General features: G+C 40.4%; 2 protein-coding genes across 6 annotated transcripts in view; one reads left to right on the top strand and one right to left on the bottom strand.

Moving 5' to 3' along the window:
• Window positions 1-11,465, top strand: part of atp8a1 (ATPase phospholipid transporting 8A1) — a 76,032-nt gene extending 64,567 nt beyond the window's left edge. For 4 of the 5 annotated variants that reach the window (XM_034884385.1, XM_034884386.1, XM_034884383.1 and 1 more), the window contains 4 exons: window positions 4,922-5,010; window positions 5,368-5,460; window positions 6,804-6,895; window positions 8,971-11,465. In XM_034884385.1, coding sequence (XP_034740276.1) covers window positions 4,922-5,010; window positions 5,368-5,460; window positions 6,804-6,895; window positions 8,971-9,068 — 372 coding nt within the window. In that variant the 3' untranslated portion in view covers window positions 9,069-11,465. Of the gene's footprint in view, window positions 1-4,921; window positions 5,011-5,367; window positions 5,461-6,803; window positions 6,896-7,992; window positions 8,308-8,970 lie in introns of all 5 variants that reach the window. The other variant, XR_004658352.1, reaches the window with a different exon arrangement.
• Window positions 11,466-13,557: 2,092 nt separating this feature from the next.
• Window positions 13,558-17,106, bottom strand: shisa3 (shisa family member 3). The gene is made up of 2 exons (XM_034884388.1): window positions 16,325-17,106; window positions 13,558-14,288 (listed from the first exon to the last, which is right to left on the bottom strand). The coding sequence occupies exons 1-2, from the start codon at window positions 16,593-16,595 to the stop codon at window positions 13,705-13,707; spliced, it is 855 nt and encodes a 284-aa protein (XP_034740279.1). The 5' UTR covers window positions 16,596-17,106; the 3' UTR covers window positions 13,558-13,704.
• Window positions 17,107-17,318: the final 212 nt, after the last annotated feature.

The raw sequence follows: 17,318 nt of genomic DNA, 5'->3' as shown, positions 1-17,318 counted from the left end.
ACGAGAAGCAGGTGGGCCGGGAAAGGCGGACGCTGCAACTCCTCACTCCCTTACAATATTCAATTATATGCCCTAACTCTAAGCTTTATCAAAGCATATTAATATAAGCATATAATATATTTAATATTTTATTTTGAGGAATGATAGAATTGACACCACTATTAATGAAAACTTTGGTACCATTTTGGGACTTTATCTAGCTACATTTTAATTGGTCATTCATTTTTGTCATTAAATTTGAGTGAATTAAACTTCATTAATTTGATAATGTGCTGGATGAAACATGGATATAGGAGTATGTTGTAAAATTGTTAGGTCCTCAAGTACTGTAATTCTTGTCATGAAGCCACAGATTTAAAAAGCCGATGTCTGGTATCCTTTCACTGCTTTGGTATTGCACTTCATGAAAGAAGGATCGTGTGTGTGTGTGTGTGTGTGTGTGTGTGTGTGTGTGTGTGTGTGTGTGTGTGTGTGTGTGTGTGTGTGTGTGTGTGTGTGTGTGTGTGTGTGTGTGTGTGTGTGTGTGTGTGTGTGTGTGTGTGTGTGTGTGTGTGTGTGTGTGTGTGTGTGTGTGTGTGTGTGTGCGTGCGCGGGTGCGTGTGCGTTTGTGTAATTCATCATAGTTAAAATGAAGACATCTTTGGTTTTCACTTATGTTTAATTATTGTTATTTGCAGTGTACCTGATCCATGTGCTCCAACGTGCAGAATTTGAGTTTGGTGCCAAAATTCCCCAATACAGCAAAAACACTTCCAGTGATAGATGATTTACCCTTAATGTAGTCTTTCAAATAAATGGTCTAACAACTGAGATAATTAGAATAACAAAATATGTAGCAGAGCTATTCTTCTTCTAGGGATCAAAAAAGTTAAAGATTTTTAAACTTTTGAAAGACCCAGGTGGAGGCTTGGGCCAGCATGTGCAGTGTTTTCTGGTTAAGCCAGCTAAATTCAGCCAATTGGATAATCAAAATGGATAGATGCAGACCAAAGTAAAGTCTGAGACAGAATTCACCTGATTCTAACCCTTCTCCTCTCGGTCTACCTAATACAAGACGTTAAAAACAAAGAAGCTCTGTGCATTCAGGAAGCTAGTGTTTGTATATTAGCAGATCTTGGACGTCGTGCAGCTGCTTGAGTTTTATGAAGTTGGGTTTTCTTAGACTTGTTTGCTGAATCCAGAGCATACTATAGACCTGTGGGGTGAAAAGTGAAGTAATGAATTGCCTAAATGCACATTAACCATTACAATGGCAGGCGTTAACATAATTCAAACTGCTAAGACTACAGGCTTTCCTAAACATGATCAGCCAGGAGTCTGGTTCCCCTTATCAAGCTTTTCTAGGAAAGGAAAACTTGTAACACTTGGACTGGTTTTCTCGATACCCTTCCACATATTTCCTAAAGTTTATGTATCTTTCAATAAAGATGTATCTTTCATGTTCTGCATTTTTAAACATTTATTTGAACATAACAGATTTGAATGACATGAAAGATATAAAAAAACAAAAACAAAAAACAAAAAGTGGGGAGAGAGTGAGTAGGGTACAGTATGTTACTTTAGCTTTAGGGTTCCATGACACTCCAGAAACCCATCTCCTTAACTACTTGACCACCACGCCGCCCCCAAATAGTGTCCACCATTTGAAAAGGAGTAGAATAATTAAGAACCATACATTTTACAGCAGTATATAAGGTAGTTGGGATTTTGTGTGTGGATGTGTAAATATGATTCCTTCTGTCTAGTCTTGTGTCTAGTCTGTCTGTCTCTGTGTGTGTGTGTGTGTGTGTGTGTGTGTGTGTGTGTGTGTGTGTGTGTGTGTGTGTGTGTGTGTGTGTGTGTGTGTGTGTGTGACCATGAGGGGGTCAGTGTCCTGTCAAAACATCACTCTATGCAAGCGGACGCTACTGTCTGTCCAGCCAGACAAGTTTATTAGTTTGTCCTAAAAATACAGCCCCGCACCTCAGCCTTCTCCTGCCTCCCCGTCCAGCTCCCATGCCCACTGGTACGGGGCATCACTAGTATCCACCAACAGTGTTTGCCTGCTCGCAGTCACAGAACTCGCCGTCCAAGATGCCTGAAGACAAACATTTGTTGATTGTAATTGGTCAGATTTGTTTGGATTTAGAAACTTTGACGTCAAATTGAAGAATTAACAATGAATTAAGTTATTTTAGGTCTAGTTTCTACTTCAATACTTTATGGTTTCTGTAGGTTTCACACTTTCACACCAAATTTTATTACCATATTTTATTTTTTTTAATTTTATGATAAACTTTGCTCGTGCTCAACATTTGTGGCTCTGAGGTGTGCACTGAGATATAAATATGGTTTGTAGATTAAACTTGTGAAAGACTAAGATGGTTTATTTTTCAAGCCTTCGACTTTGATTTAATATGCTGAGTATACATCCATGGTTTGTTTTTTTAAAAGACTCTCATGACAGCTTAAACGCTCCAATTAAAATGCATGATGCAGTGGATGAAAGCAAAAATAATTAAAATGACTTACGACCAAAAACTAGTAAATTTTTCCACCAGGGCTGCATCATTTCAAAAATAGACAGGAAAATATCCCGTGCTTTGATGCAATTTTCCCTCATCTCATACATTTTCAGCCTCCGGGGCAACACAGAAAACCTCTATTCATCCGAGTCCCATCTCACTGTAGGGAAAAGTCATTTTTGATTTCCCGTCATTTGGGATTTCCTCTTCCCCCCCCAGTGTTTTGTCAGACATCAAAGTCAATTTGTAGGTAATGGCGAACAGATTAGCTAATTTGCGCAAACCTAAGCAGTTTGATAGTTTTGACACTGTGTGTGTGTGTGTGTGTGTGTGTGTGTGTGTGTGTGTGTGTGTATCTGTGTCCCCTTAGGGCCCAGCCTGTGTCACATTACAGGGAGGACACTCTGGAGGGGCCCCAGCAGTTTAAACAAGTGGCACATTACAATGCAAGGAGCAGGAGTTTGCGGGTTTTGCACCTCGACACGTAATGACAGATAGTTTCAGTGCAGCAGGCCAAAGCAAACACCGTTTCACCCCCACAAGACGCTTCACTGTCTTCTCTCCACTCTGGACCCAAAACAACCTCCCAGCCACTGCTTTGTGATTTTTAATTTAAATCATCACAGATTACTGTCTGCTACCAATGAAGCATATTTTTTTCCAATGAATGACAGATTAAGGAGGAGAAGCAGTTCCTAAAATGCCTGACTTGTTTTAGAGCACATCCAAATGTGTGTTTTTTTTCTCAGTGAGGATCACATCTGTCTAATTTTTCTTTCTGTCTCTTATTTTGCCAATATTCTCAATGTGAACATTTGTCCCTCACTGCGTTTAAAAATATCGAACATTAGCTAATTGTTTATAATTCAGTTAGTCAACTTGGCTGACGATAATATGTTTTTGACAAAAATAAGAATTTTAGGAACACTTTAATCAAGAATGTCTTCCTTTTTTGTATTTAAAAAAAAATTATATTTATATAAGTTTGCATTTGAAAGTTTAGACCTGCAACTAAAGATTCTTTTAATTAGATTACATAATCTGAACAACAAGAGTCTATAGCGTTTTTAGCTGCTCGTTGAGGTTGTTGTTCTTGTTCACATCTAAATGCTAAAATTAGCATGCTAACATGCTTACAATGACAATGCTAACTATGCCAAAAAAGGCTGATGTTGACTAGAATGTTGATGTTCACCATTTTAGTTTAGTGTGTTAGCATGCTAACATTAGCTCATTAGCACTATACACAAAGTACAGCTGAGGCTTATGGAAATGCCATTAGTTACGCAACTATTTGGTCATAAACCATGGCCGACATTAGCTATCTCTAGACTCCTCCTGCTAGGATGGCTAGAAACCATCATAATTTCTTAAAGCCCAGGCTGATGTCCTTAAATTACTTATTTTCCAAACCAACAGTTCAAAACCTTAATATATTAATTATCATATTCAACAGAGAAAAGGCGCAAATCCTCAAAGAAACTAGAGAATATTCAAATCTTTGCTTAAAAAATACCTAAATAATAAATTGTTATCAAAAAACTTGCAGATTATTCTTATGTGGATTGACTGATTGAAAAATCTTTAGTCAACAGAGAACCACAGGGATCTTGTGGATAATTTAACAAACCTTGTTTAAAAGGTCATGTTATGGCAATTAGTTAGTATTAGTATTCAGAATTGTTTTTCATTGCAATCACACAGAAAAAAACTATTCAAGTTGCAGTTAAAAATGATTCACAATTTGAAAATGAATTAATTTAAGTATCTGAATTGTTTTATTGTTTTATTTTAGCTTTTTGCAACCCTTCAAAACCCACTGGCAAAGACTTGGCTGATGAGCTTTGGATATTCCGATTCTGTTCAATGTGGACATTCTTCACAAACATTGAAAGTGGAACATTGAAGCATTAAACTTAAACTCTGATAATTTCACAACGCTTCATCACAACGCTTTCTCCTCCACTCAGTGGCTGTTAAATTGAATGTATCATTAAAAGCACCTCCAATCCCGGTGCTCTGTCTTCTGTGAGATATTAACAGGAGCTCTCGACACTGCAAATAGTTGAGCTGTTTTCCTGTGAAAGAGATACCACTGTTGAAATGCTTCACGGGTACTTCCTCCGCCCCGAAGGGCTGAGAGGTGGAGGAGATCCATTCAAAATCATGGTATCATTTAGTCACACAGGATTAACCCACTTTAAGCAGGTTATATGGACTCATCTCCTCTTTATTTCCACAATATAACTGCTTGTTTTGGGCTGCCATTGTCATGTATGTTTTTCATCATGAGGCACAAAAGAGGATTATACGTGCTGTTCTTTATCAGGTGTTTTCTTCTTTTAAAGAGCTCTTCTTTTCATCTGATCAGGTGTTGAACTCTGCATTGTCTACAGTGATGTGTGTGTGTTTGACAGGCGGACATGATGTTCTGTTCGGGGGTCTTCTGGATGGGCCTGGTTTTCATCCCAGTCACCTCGCTGGTCTTTGACGTTACCTACAAAGTGTGAGTCTTCTCTGCGCTCTCCTCGCTCATCATCACTCCAATACACTTCCGATACAGGAAATTCCTCCAGAATCTCTCCTGTCTCCTGAAAAAGATCCCTGCCCCGAAATGTTGTCTTTCAAGGAAGTCAAGCTTTTATATATTCTGTGACTGCTTCATGGGAAATATTTGTGTCTGGTTGACATCAGCCCACAGCAGACGCAAGGTGTCATGAGCAATTTGCAATGTTTTATTTCCTGATGTTAGAAAGCAGTTTGAAATGGTCAGTGGGGTTTTTATTGTCAGTTTATGAAGGTGCTTTCACGTTAAAGCACCTGTCACATTATGAGTTTGTTCTAAATATTGTTTAATTTACAGGGTGAAGAAGGTGTGTTTCAAGACTCTGGTGGATGAAGTGCAGGAGCTGGAGGCTTTATCCAAAGACCCTGGAGCAGTGGTGCATGGAAAGAGGTACAGTTACTTCACTCTTTAGATCTACATTTCACATTCCTTGACATAATGTTTTGTTGTGGATGTGGAAATTAATGATCCTTGTGAAAATGAACTTATAAGTTAAAAATAATGGGACATCTATTGTTCAGTTTGTTTGTTGTTTCCTTTTTGTTATAATTAGTGATAACACATGCAAGTTAAACTGCAGTGAAATCACCTGGTCCATGTTTCGCTCGTCACTGTGGACATGTTTGCCTTCGCAAACTAGCAACTAGCTTCCTCAATAGCAAATATAATGTTGATAAGCAACCAAATACCAGAGACTTGCTAAAGGGAGTGCTACAGTATTGAGTTATGAATGTCATAATGAAATGTAGATGTATACTCTCTCGCATTATACATATATCCTCATATGGCCCGACACTAACAGGGCTACAGAGTCAATGCCTTGGCCATTATAATTTTGAGATATATACTGTGTGTATATAAACTATATATCTACATATACTGTATGTATATATAAAGCATTTTTGACAAATTCTCCACATCAACTTGGAGGAAGAATCATCTGTAACCTCCCAAATACTTATGGCTCTGCTGCCAACAATATTCCTACGGCAAAGAGGGAAATCTTAAAATTGCTGCTAAATTGCAGGAGTTTGACTGTAATGTCAGTAATCATCTCATAAGAGTAGATACCCCCCTTTTTTCTCTGGAATTGTAAATTGCTCATTTTTGAGCTCCTATATTCAAGCCATATATTATAAAAAGGTATTAGTTGAACTAGGTCTGCTCTGCTCTCGGGTCCTGAGGCCTGCAGCAGGAATCAACAAGAAGCAGATCAGTGTGAGATCTCCTGCTGGCTGAAAGTGATCCCCGAGCCTGGCCACTGTCCCAGACCCAGCAGGCTGCGGATACACACAGACGCAGACACACACACACACACACACACACACACACACACAGAAACACGGAAACAAACATGTAGAGATAACAAACACACAGATACATGAATGTGTTGTTGATATGTGCGTATGAAGACTCATTTATGTATGTATGCATAAAGGACTCATATACAGACATTCACAGGCTTTATATTAATCTGGCCAACAAGTTGTCTCAAATATTTCTCTCACACACACACACACACACACAAACACACTTTGTTATTTCCCCCAGTGCCTGGACAGTTTTGTATCCGTACATGGTGTTCGTACCAGCAGGTAGAGCAGTCGGCAGGTCCATCCACTCTGGAGCTGCTTGGACACAGGCTTAACGTATGGCTCATTAATTTTGCCTGTGGTGCTCAGCATGCTGCTAACACTCTGCCTATTTCTGTGTGTGCGTGTGCGTGTGTGTAGTTTGACGGAGAGGGCCCAGCTCCTAAAGAACGTCTTCAAGAAGAGCACAGTCAGTTTGTACCGGTCTGACTCCATGCAGCAGAACCTGCTCCGTAAGTTACAACATATTTTGTAGTAATCTTTCTTCCTGTCTTTTTGTTCTCTTACTGCCTTTCTTGATAAACGTGCCTCAAGTTGGAAGCGTCAGTTATCTCTTACCCCGAGGAATGAAAGAAGACTTCAGTTTATCCGCGTTAGATTTATCTGCTTCCAATTCTTTTCCCTCATCAGGGGAACACATCAAACGTCATTACTCTTCCTCAGACGCGTACTGTATTTCTAAAACCTTCTTCTTCTGGAGGCAGTAACACTCTGCTCATCTCACCTCTCTTCATAAATACTCTGCATGAACCAGATGCATAAAACACATATGAGTAACTGTGTCTGCAAGCAGCCCCACATGTCCCTGTGTCTCTTAACATTCACACTGCTCCTATGAGAACTGTTGGATGAGTTATTGTCAAGGCGAGATAGAGACATGATTCATACAGTTTGGACAGTGCTCGATATCAAATCTCACTACTTTTTAATCATCTGAAATGTCACAAACTAATACTGAAAGTTGACAATGAAGAATTTGTCAGAATCTTGTTTTCTTGTTTTTTTATTTACATTTTGCCTGTTTTAGTTTTTTTTCTTCCAATGTTCACTACGTAGATATATTTCTATTTGATTTTCTTGTTTGGTTGTTCAGGATAAGACAACACTAATTTATCTAAGGCCCCATTTAGACAGGATTATTATTACAGTTGAAGCTTTGTAATAAGATATTTTTTCCTCCTCCCTCATAATAAACATTGTGGAAAATTACAGCAGCTGGTTCACAGACAGGCTTAGTATTATTTATAATGTTAGTATTATTTACCGTTTGTTATCCAGCTTGGGTTACATTATTAACACAGACAGCTGCAAACTACTGAAAAAACGGAAATTTCGATTAGGCTCTGCATAAACAATAACAAAGACTTACTTTCAACTACTAAGTGTATAGTTGGGTAAAGAAGTATAGCTTTCGTATCAGCAGTCAAACGCAGGTGATAGAGTGGTAACTTTCCAGGCATTCTCTAAGCATGGGTTTGGTTCTCTGTTTATTTTCTCTCTTTTGTTCTGTCTTTTGTCTGATCAGTTTGTTTTTTTGTTTGTCTCATAGGTCGGGATGAGACGGTTGTTGTGTGATACTTTTTTTATTTTTTTATTAAATCATTCATAATTCAAACCTCACCCCGTTTAAAACTGCCAGCCTCCTCTAGCTCCCTGATAGATGCCTCTCTCTTTCTGGTTGTTGACGTCCTGTCCTTCCCCTCGTGTGCCCCGTGGTGTGTCCTGAGTTGAGATCAATAGAGCGAGATTAAGATGATATGATGAAATATTGCGCTGTTATTCCCCACAATGCACTCATCTCAGCGGGGTCCTATAAACTTCCCGCTGGCCTCCAGGTACTGACCGAGTCATTTGACACCTGAAGGTGAGTCAGGGGTCGAAGGTCAGAAAGAAACCCTGTAGGAGTTTAGGTGCTAGATCACAAGGCTGCTGTCATACTACAGATATAACTTTTAGAGGAGCTGTGATTAGTTTTTTTTTTAAACTCTTCTTACTGTATCATTTTCATCATATAATTTTTTTTAAAGGAATAGTGTGACACTTTGTCAATATGCTTTTTCAATTTCTTGCCGAGAGTAAGAAGATTGATACCACTCTGTATGAATATGAAACTACAGCCAAGCCCTAGTTTGTGACAGTCGTGTAGAATTAGTGTTACAGTTTTTTCTGGAAAAAAACAAAACAATTGGTAAAACCTTGTTCATCATTGAGCTTTAGATATGCTTGCAGACAGATTTTGGTATGTTTGGACAGAGCCAGGTTAGCTTCTAGGTTAGTTTCCCCCTGTTTTCAGTCTTTAAGCTAAGCTAACTGGCCTCTGGCTGTAGCCTTATATTTACCAGACAGGCATTAGATCTTCTAGGCAAGACAGTGACTAAACAGATTTCCCAAAATGTTAAACTATTACTTTAAGTTTTGTTATTTGTTTATTCAGTTATTTTAAGTGTGAGTTTTTACATGCTCTAAGTAGTTTTTCTTACATGATTCACTGATGTACACAGTAGTAACTGCTTCGACCCTTTTTCAGATGGCTACGCCTTCTCTCAAGACGAGAACGGAGTGGTGTCTCAGTCGGATGTCATCCGAGCATACGACACCACCAAACAGAGGACCGACGAGTGGTGAGCCGCCGGCCCTCTGGTCGGCCAATCGGGTGCCACAACAGCCGTTTCTATTGGCGATATTTGAAGCTTGTGAGTGTGTGCCTCCAGCACTGAGGGCATTTTTGGAGGTGGACAGAGTGTCTTTGAAAAAGGGAAAAAAAACAAGGAACAAAACAAATTGTGTTCACTATCAGCTGTAGTATTTTGTCCAGCAGACATGATGAGCACTGTGCTTTCTTAGCAGTCTGTGGTCTGAAGTTCCACACTGTTCTTGCTCAGTTTGTTGATGTGAACGTCTCCTCTATTGAAAATTATCTAAATCACTACAATATTTAAAATCAAACTCCTAAACACTGTTATTAAAGAAGTAACACTGGACTATGATAAGTTTTAGATGACTTGAACATGTAAAAGATTGCCAAAAAGCAGTCGTATATACATTCTCCCAAATACTAGTGAAATTCGGAAAACTATGAACCAAATGTAATCACACTCCTGAGTGTATTCCAGCACTAAACGGACCACATTGTAATATTTTCTTTTGCACTTAAGGATGCATCTATTGTGTAAAGCCTTACATTTGCTCATGCCTTCATTCGTGTTTCTTTCAAAATGTTCTTTTTTTTTTTTTTTTAAGTATATAGATATCGTCCCTGGTTTAATTTATTTTTTTCCTTTTTTATTTTTTGTTTATGAGTCGCCTCTTGCGACTCACCGTGGTCCTGTTTCCACCGTTTTAACAGCAGACTCATTGCTCTCGACAAATAATTGCATTCCACACATCACTCCTGTCTCAACAATCACAATGGTGCCTATGTAGAACCTTTCCTTCATAGAAGACAAAGATAGCCAAGAATAGTTTAGCCAGCTAGCTTAGACCAGTGCTCCACACACACCTACTGAAGACAAAATCCGTCTCCCCACCACAGGTTCGCACTTTTACAATGTGAAAACAACCGAGTGCATGTGGCACACGTATAAACTAAGATTTGTTCCTGCAGAAGTGAACGGGAGGCTCTCTGATGGTCTTGTTGGAGCTTACAGTGGTGATAGTGTTTCCCTTCAAATTTAGCTTTTATCCTTCTAACATAAGTGCCATTAGCTTAAGGGAGAGAGAAATATTAGGCAGGAAAACTCCACGACAATATCGAAACTACTTTGTCTCTATAGTTATTTTGTGGATTTGTATTTTTATATTGGAAATGTATGAATTTTGCATTGACTGGCTTTGTATTGAACTGTCTGTAACTTTTAGTTTTATCTTCTTCATCTGAAAAACGGGAAGGATAGAGTAGATCGAATGAGGAAACTGAGCTTTCTTACATGTCTTGTCATTATTAATATGAATATTGTTGCTTGTTTTATTTATAATTGACTACTTAATGTCTGTGTGATTGCTTTCTTCTCCCTGTGGGAGATCAAATCTCTGACGGTGTGTTCGAGTGTGTGTCAGTTGCATGTGCATGTGCTGTGTGTGCGTGCGTGTGTGTGTGTGTTACACCTCTACTGTTGATAACGTCTATTTATGCATTGCATGTCTGTGTCCTCTGTGAGACTGGGAGTTTCTGGTGTCTCCTGGTGTGTGCGTGTGTGTGTCTGTGTGCGTGTGTGTCTGTGTGTATGTGTGTGTGTGTGTGTGTGTGTGTGTGTGGGGGGGGCTTTCTCCAGTTGTCCGTCTGCACTACTTCAGATATAGCTATGTTGTACTACTGTGTGCTGATGCATGGCCCGTATGGGAAAAGTATGAGCATTAGTGTGTGTGCGTGCGTGTGCGTGTGTGTGTGTGTTCCAACTCTCGACCTCGACTGTGGGAGTTTCTGATGCTCAGCTCGCTTCGACGGGAGATGTTGCACAATGTACTCGATGTACCTTTCCAGTATTGGACATCTGGTATTGTCTGATTTGAGTATTTGGTTTCTCTTGAGTGTACATGTTTGTAACTTGTTTTCTTTATGTAGTGTACTTCTGCTTTGCAGGAAAGCTCTTTAGTGAGGGTTAGTGATTATTTTTCTCTGCTGGTCTTTAGTGTTAAAACTTAATTGGTCGTCATCTTGTCAAAAGTTTCCAAACCGCTGAATGTGGATGTCGTCGTTGTGAAAGGCTTGGACTGTTGCTTTTTTTTTCTTTCAGAAAACATCAAAAACACGTTGTTGTCTGTGAAAGTCGTGGGCTGCATGAATGGATAACACAAACTGTTCTCTGAAATATTTAACTGTACTACTTTGATTCTCCCTCAAGTGTTGATCACTTTACAAAAGAGAAAAAAAACGCACTTTTAACTTTTACTTTTTAATATTTGTTTCTTTTCCGTCATTTTGTTTGATGATTGTTCTGCATGTTGGGACTGCAAACTTATAAGTGTTGTCTTTTACTGCCATGAAGGACTACTGAAATAAACTTTACAACCATGGAGGAACAATGTGAACATCATTGCTCATTATTCTGCGTATTTGCAGGGTGGAAATCACTGTGTGTGTGCGTGTGCGTGTGTGCGTGTGCGTGTGTGTGTGTGTGTGTGTGGCGACAACAGTACAGTGGGAACTTAAACAGGAAAAGGCAGGGAGAAACATCAATTTGCGTTTAGTCGACCTTACACTGTCTGTGATCCCAATCACACAGTAACCTGTTCATGTATAGATAAAATACCAGATTAATTCTAAGTGACTCAAGTTATATTTTGTAGACCAAACAATAAATCAAGATAAACAATTTTAAACAGCTCACTGGGTAGAGATTCCTTCCTACCCAGTGTTGCTGTCTAACCCAGGTCCCTTTGCTGCAGGTCTTCCCCCACTCCTCTCTGGCACTACAGTATCTAAGTAAAGCATAACATGTATATTTTCAAAAGAACCAGCTAGTTTACCAAAACTATAATGGAGGAAAAACAGGTTTATCTGTTTACAATGTGGCCAACTAAACTCAAGTTGATTCAAGAAGTCAATCGGAAGTAATTTCAAGCAGATGGTTTATCGACGTATATTTGAATTACATTCTTCTTGTTCCATTACTGCAATATGTCAAACTGATCTGCTAGAAAGAAATAATGTCGAAAAGGCACATTTTTGATAAGAAATCATGGTCAGTGCTAAGATCTGTGACGAATACACTGCTGGTGAATTTAAGGGGTGTGTTTTCTGTCTCGGTGCAATTTCCAGCTGATTGGTAATTGAGAAGTTATTGTCTTAGCGTGTTAGTTCATTATCACACAACCAGAATACAAACTGTTACATCGCTAGCATACACGGTTAACAGTCTGTGATCGCCTAAATACTTTATTGATTTTGTTATGTGAAGAATGTTTTCAGAAGTTTCAGACCCAGAAAAATGTTTTAAATTTCTAGAAAATCTGTAAAACAGAATAAAGTAAAATCCTTCAGCATGAGTAATAATCAGGACTCTAACTTGGAAAAAGAAACTGGAAACTTTCAAGGCCTGGCAAAGATATAAAAACATACCTATCCAAAAGATTTAGGAAATGTCATCAAAACTTGTTCACAACTTGTATTTTCCTTTTATAAGCAAAGCGTGGAATGTGAGAATTGAAGCTCGTTCTAACAGACATGAGTATGAACAAGACCTGAGGGAGTTAACACTAAAATCTGTCAAGTAAGTTGTTTTTTTGTGATCAACTGTACGGTGATAACAGACTTGAATGCTGCAGCAGACATCCTCAGACTAAACAGTTTGCAGGTTTCATGACACACTGATTGCCAAGCCTATGTCACAGTCAGATAACTGGAGAACAGAACTGTCTTTGTGGAGATTTTGCTATACCTGTGGGTGCAACCTAAACCTCTTATTTCTGGGGTGAGTTGTTTTTAACGCCGTGCCCATGCCATGCTCATTGAACACTGACAATGACTGATCTCAGCGCTGCATTCCTGCTGTGAAGTCTGGCGCAAGACTGAGCCACAGGTAGTGAGCTGCTGTGCAGGCCCGACCGCTCCGGTTTCCTTTTTTCTCTGAGTGATGATGAGGCTTCTTTCAGAGCACAACAATATCATTTCACAGACCTCGTATATATCCGTGCACAGAAGGTACTGACAGACAACATTTTATTTGCTGTAAATCAATATGACAACCCTACTCTGGGTGTAATGCCTGTACAACATCTTATAAAGTCCATTTCCTTATATATAAAATGTCCTTTGTGTATCAAGTCCTCCACTCTTTCAGAGGTCCTTGCGATTGTCAAAAAACAATATTTCCCTGGTTTCCAACATCTATTTCTAAAAATTAAACAATGCTCAGAGTTGGCCTGTGCAGTATTTCAGATTTTTGTTTCTTAAGGAAGGTTTGTGATAAATGTGTAAGAGCTGAGCCTGTATTGTGAGCTGTCACACTGAAAAACAGCCTGTATTAAAAAAATAAAAATATGAGGCTAATAAGGTCTGTTTACAATATAAAATAAAAGTGCACAAGATTCAAAACTGTTGCTGCCTCTAACAGGTCTGTTGATCTCTGATGTGTCCTGTGATGCAGAAGGGGGGAAGCGCCTCAGGCCATGCAGCTCTGTCGCACTCTCTGTGTCCGTTCAGCCGGCCCAGGCCTTCCACCCACACACCACCAGCTGTGTTCTAGCCTGTCTGTCCTCGCAGGCTCAAAGCCAACAGTGTAAAAATCTAGTATTCCCTCTATTTCCCCTGCTGGGAGCCTAGTCAGCTCTGTCCGAAGTCGGTGAAGCCTTTGGCCGCTGAGAAGGCGTCGGGCTGCAGGGGGAAGAAGTACTGCTGTGGCAGGAGGAAGCTCTGAGAGGGGTGAGAGGGCATGGAGGACTGGTGCAGATGTAGCTGAGTGTGGGTGGAGGGCAACGAGTGCTGGATGACTGCTGACATGGGTGCTGGTGGGGATGTGTAGGGGGGAGGTGGAGGTGGAGGCAGAGTCTGAGGGGACTGGGTGGGGGTGGAGGCTGACGAGGAGATGGTGGCAGACACCAGGCAGCCGTGCTGCTGCCCTTGACCTCCGAGAGAATACCGCCGCATGGAGCTGCCGCCACCGGCCGAGCTGGAGCTGGTGGTGGCCGTGCTGGACTGTCGCGATGGGGTTCGGAGGCTCGGGGGGGCGGAGGTGAGGATCATGGGGATGGTTTCGCCCTGACAGCTACGCAGAGAGAAGCGAATGGGCTGCTGGGTCGGCTGCTTGGGACGCAGGCAGGTGCAGCAGTAGACGGCCACCAGAGAGCCGACCACGACAAAGGCAACAAAGATGCTTCCCACCATTAGGAAGGGCACGTAGATGGGCTCTGAGGACGCAGGAAACACAAGCAGGTTAGGGTCAATTATGGGAAGCACCTTGATGGGACAGAAATCTGTGGGTTATTATAATGTGTCTACATGGAACAAAACAGCCGACATAGTTAGTGTTTTGATTTTCTATATTCGCTGCCCTGAAGATGCAAAAAAAAAACTGAACAGCTGAAAATCGTTCAGAAAAACTAAATATATACAAAACAAATAGGAATCGATTAGTTGTCAACCACTAAATTAATAGCCGACTATTTCAATAATTCTTTAATCTGTTTGAGTCCTTATTTATGGAATAAGGCTAAAGATTCTCTGATTCCAGCTCCTTAAATGTGAACGTTTTCTTGTGTCTTCACTCCTCTGTGACAGTAAACTGAAAATCTTTGAGTTGGGGACCAAACAAGACATTTGAGGATGTCATCTTGGACATTGGAAAACACGGATAAAATTTTTACAGACCAAACAACTAGTTGACGAATTGAGAAAATGATGATTCATTGACAAAGAAAACAGTTGTTGGTTGCGGCCCTACAAATATGTAATGATTACAACTGTATTCTGTTTGGACAGCAGCCTCCATTTATGGATGCTTGCTTAGGAGTTCTAACATTATTCCACTCAACACATATTTGCTTAAAACTACATTAAAGTGCATTATAAATGTGTATGTTGTGCTTACAGAGTTGTTAAAGTATGGGTTAGGGTTGGAAAAAAACTGCAACCTGCCCTGCTGTTTATGACGGCTGAAACTGGGATACTAAAAGTTATTTTAATTAATCAGATCATTTCTTTAAGGTGCTTCGTAGAATTATTAACAAAACCTAGCAGACACATTCCGGGTGGAAAACACACAAACAGTTCACGTTACACTGTGAAGCCCATTTGCACTGTGGGAGGAAATCAGCAAATGTTTATTTTGATGGGGAAAATATAGGAAATTGTGAGCACACAGTCCATTCAGTCAAAGCCCCCATAGGTTATCAGATCAGGAAATTTAAAGAAAACTTTTAGTGAAAACGACATTGTTGAGAGCTAAAGTGACTGATTATTACGATTTCACAACTAACAGTGGGTTATTGTAACACTATGAGTCTTTTAGAGGTTTATAAAAGCCAAAGAAAATGAGTTGCTGCCTCATAGTGTTGTGATTACTTTAGTTGGCAAATCCAAAGTCAAAGTGAATGTGTTTAGTATTTGGCAGCACAATAAGCCAGCTTGTGTGGTAAAGGTTTTTGGATACATTCCTGCATTGTGATCCGACTTATCCTGACTAAAGTTTGTGCAACTTTCTGCTTAATAATTTTTAAGTTCGAGTTAGTTTAAAGAAAATTTGTTGAGTGACTGACAGATGACAGACCATCAAAAAGTCCTCTAGATTTCCTTTTTATCCTGACAGCAATCTGCAGTGAGTTCACTTCAAAATGAAGCCACAGAAGCTGAGAGGACAAGGTGCTGGAAACGTGTGAAAACCTTAAAACACCAGTAACTGTCTAAAACAGACCACATAGGCTACTTCTTTGCGGTCTTTTTTTTTTTTTTTAACAATGTAACACACATTGACGTGTTGTGTTTATTAGTGCAAGTGTTGTCCTTTGTTGTCCCACAGAAGAGACCTTTACTGTCTTGTTTGAGTGGATGCACCAACTGTTTGAATTAGCATCCTATTTCTCATAATTTCGTACGTCTGTCTGGTCTGATGGTTTGAATCTGAGGTGTCCTTGAGCAAGGCACTGCAACCTGCTTTCTTCTGTGTTTGTTGATGTTGTTCAACTGACCTCTGACCTCTTCATACCAACTCTAAAGATCAATCAGACAAAATAAGCCATGAATTAGACTAAACGTGTGTTTACTTTATTGATAATCTCATTTAGGTTGATTTAGGACTTTATTCTACATTATGTATTTGTGGTGTTTGCTCCCCCATTTTCAACACTGAACTGTGGTTTTTTTACGTGAAGTTTTGCTGAAAGGCTGCACTTTGGAGAACTTTGATAACAGCCTTTTTAAGTAAGTAAGTTTAAAACTCCTAACTTACGGGCTGCAAACTCGGTGTTGTCCACCTCCCTGTCGTTGGTGCAGCTGCCCTGGTCCAGCCGTGCGTCCGCGGCCGCGCAGCAGTAGCGCAGCGAGCAGGAGCCGCAGCACACGGTGGCGTCCATGGTGTCAAAGTCCTCCGGACACTGGAAGCCATCATGATAATTCCCATTAGCGTCCAGCCAGCCGTGGCAGTACTCCCCTTGTGCGTCCGATATCCGCAGATTCCAGGTCAGATATCCCAGCAGCAGGCAGTTCAGCAGGCGCACCATCCCGGCAAGCCGTGGGGTTTACGTCCTGTGGGCTTCAGCTCCCGGGCTGCCGCGTGTGTCGGTCCGGGTTAGAGTCGCTTCATTGAGATGACTTTACTGAAAGAGAAACGCGGCGATCCAGCTATGTAAAGTTATGTCACCGTCATCTTTACACCATCCACATCGATTTGAGCCAAAACGTTCCCAAATTGCAATGTGAGAAAATCCGTAGGCTAATTGAAATTGCTTCTGTCACTTTCTTTTTAAAAATATCATCACTAAACTGTCTTCCCATCCAAACATGTCAAACAATCTGCTCCTGGTTTCTCTCGGTCCTGGTCGTGTTGCTCCTGCGGTCGTTTGTTGATGTTCTGTGCTGAAGTTGTGCGCCCACCTCACTGAAGAGTTGCCGCTTTTGTGACTTTAGCTTTAGCTGTGCACGCACGCACGTAATCCCCCTTTTAAGGGACGTGCGCGTTCACGTGGTGGTAGTGGTCGCAGCGGTGCCGATTATTCCCATAACCGCAAAGGTGCCTAGATAGATAGATAGATAGATAGATAGATAGATAGCTACTTTATTCATCCCGAAGAAAAGTTTAGACATCCAGTAGCAAGTCAACCATAACACAACAAATGCACATATATATATCACACATAAAACTACAAATCACTCTCAGACATGCAATGACCATGATGAGGTGAGATACTGGTAGACTGTGTACAGTGGTGATGTGTGACTGTAGA

The sequence above is a fragment of the Etheostoma cragini genome, chromosome 10, assembly GCF_013103735.1.
Source record: "Etheostoma cragini isolate CJK2018 chromosome 10, CSU_Ecrag_1.0, whole genome shotgun sequence".
In the NCBI taxonomy this organism is placed as follows: domain Eukaryota; kingdom Metazoa; phylum Chordata; class Actinopteri; order Perciformes; family Percidae; genus Etheostoma; species Etheostoma cragini.
Note: the sequence above shows the minus strand (reverse complement) of the source record. Positions and strands in the feature narration are given on the sequence as shown.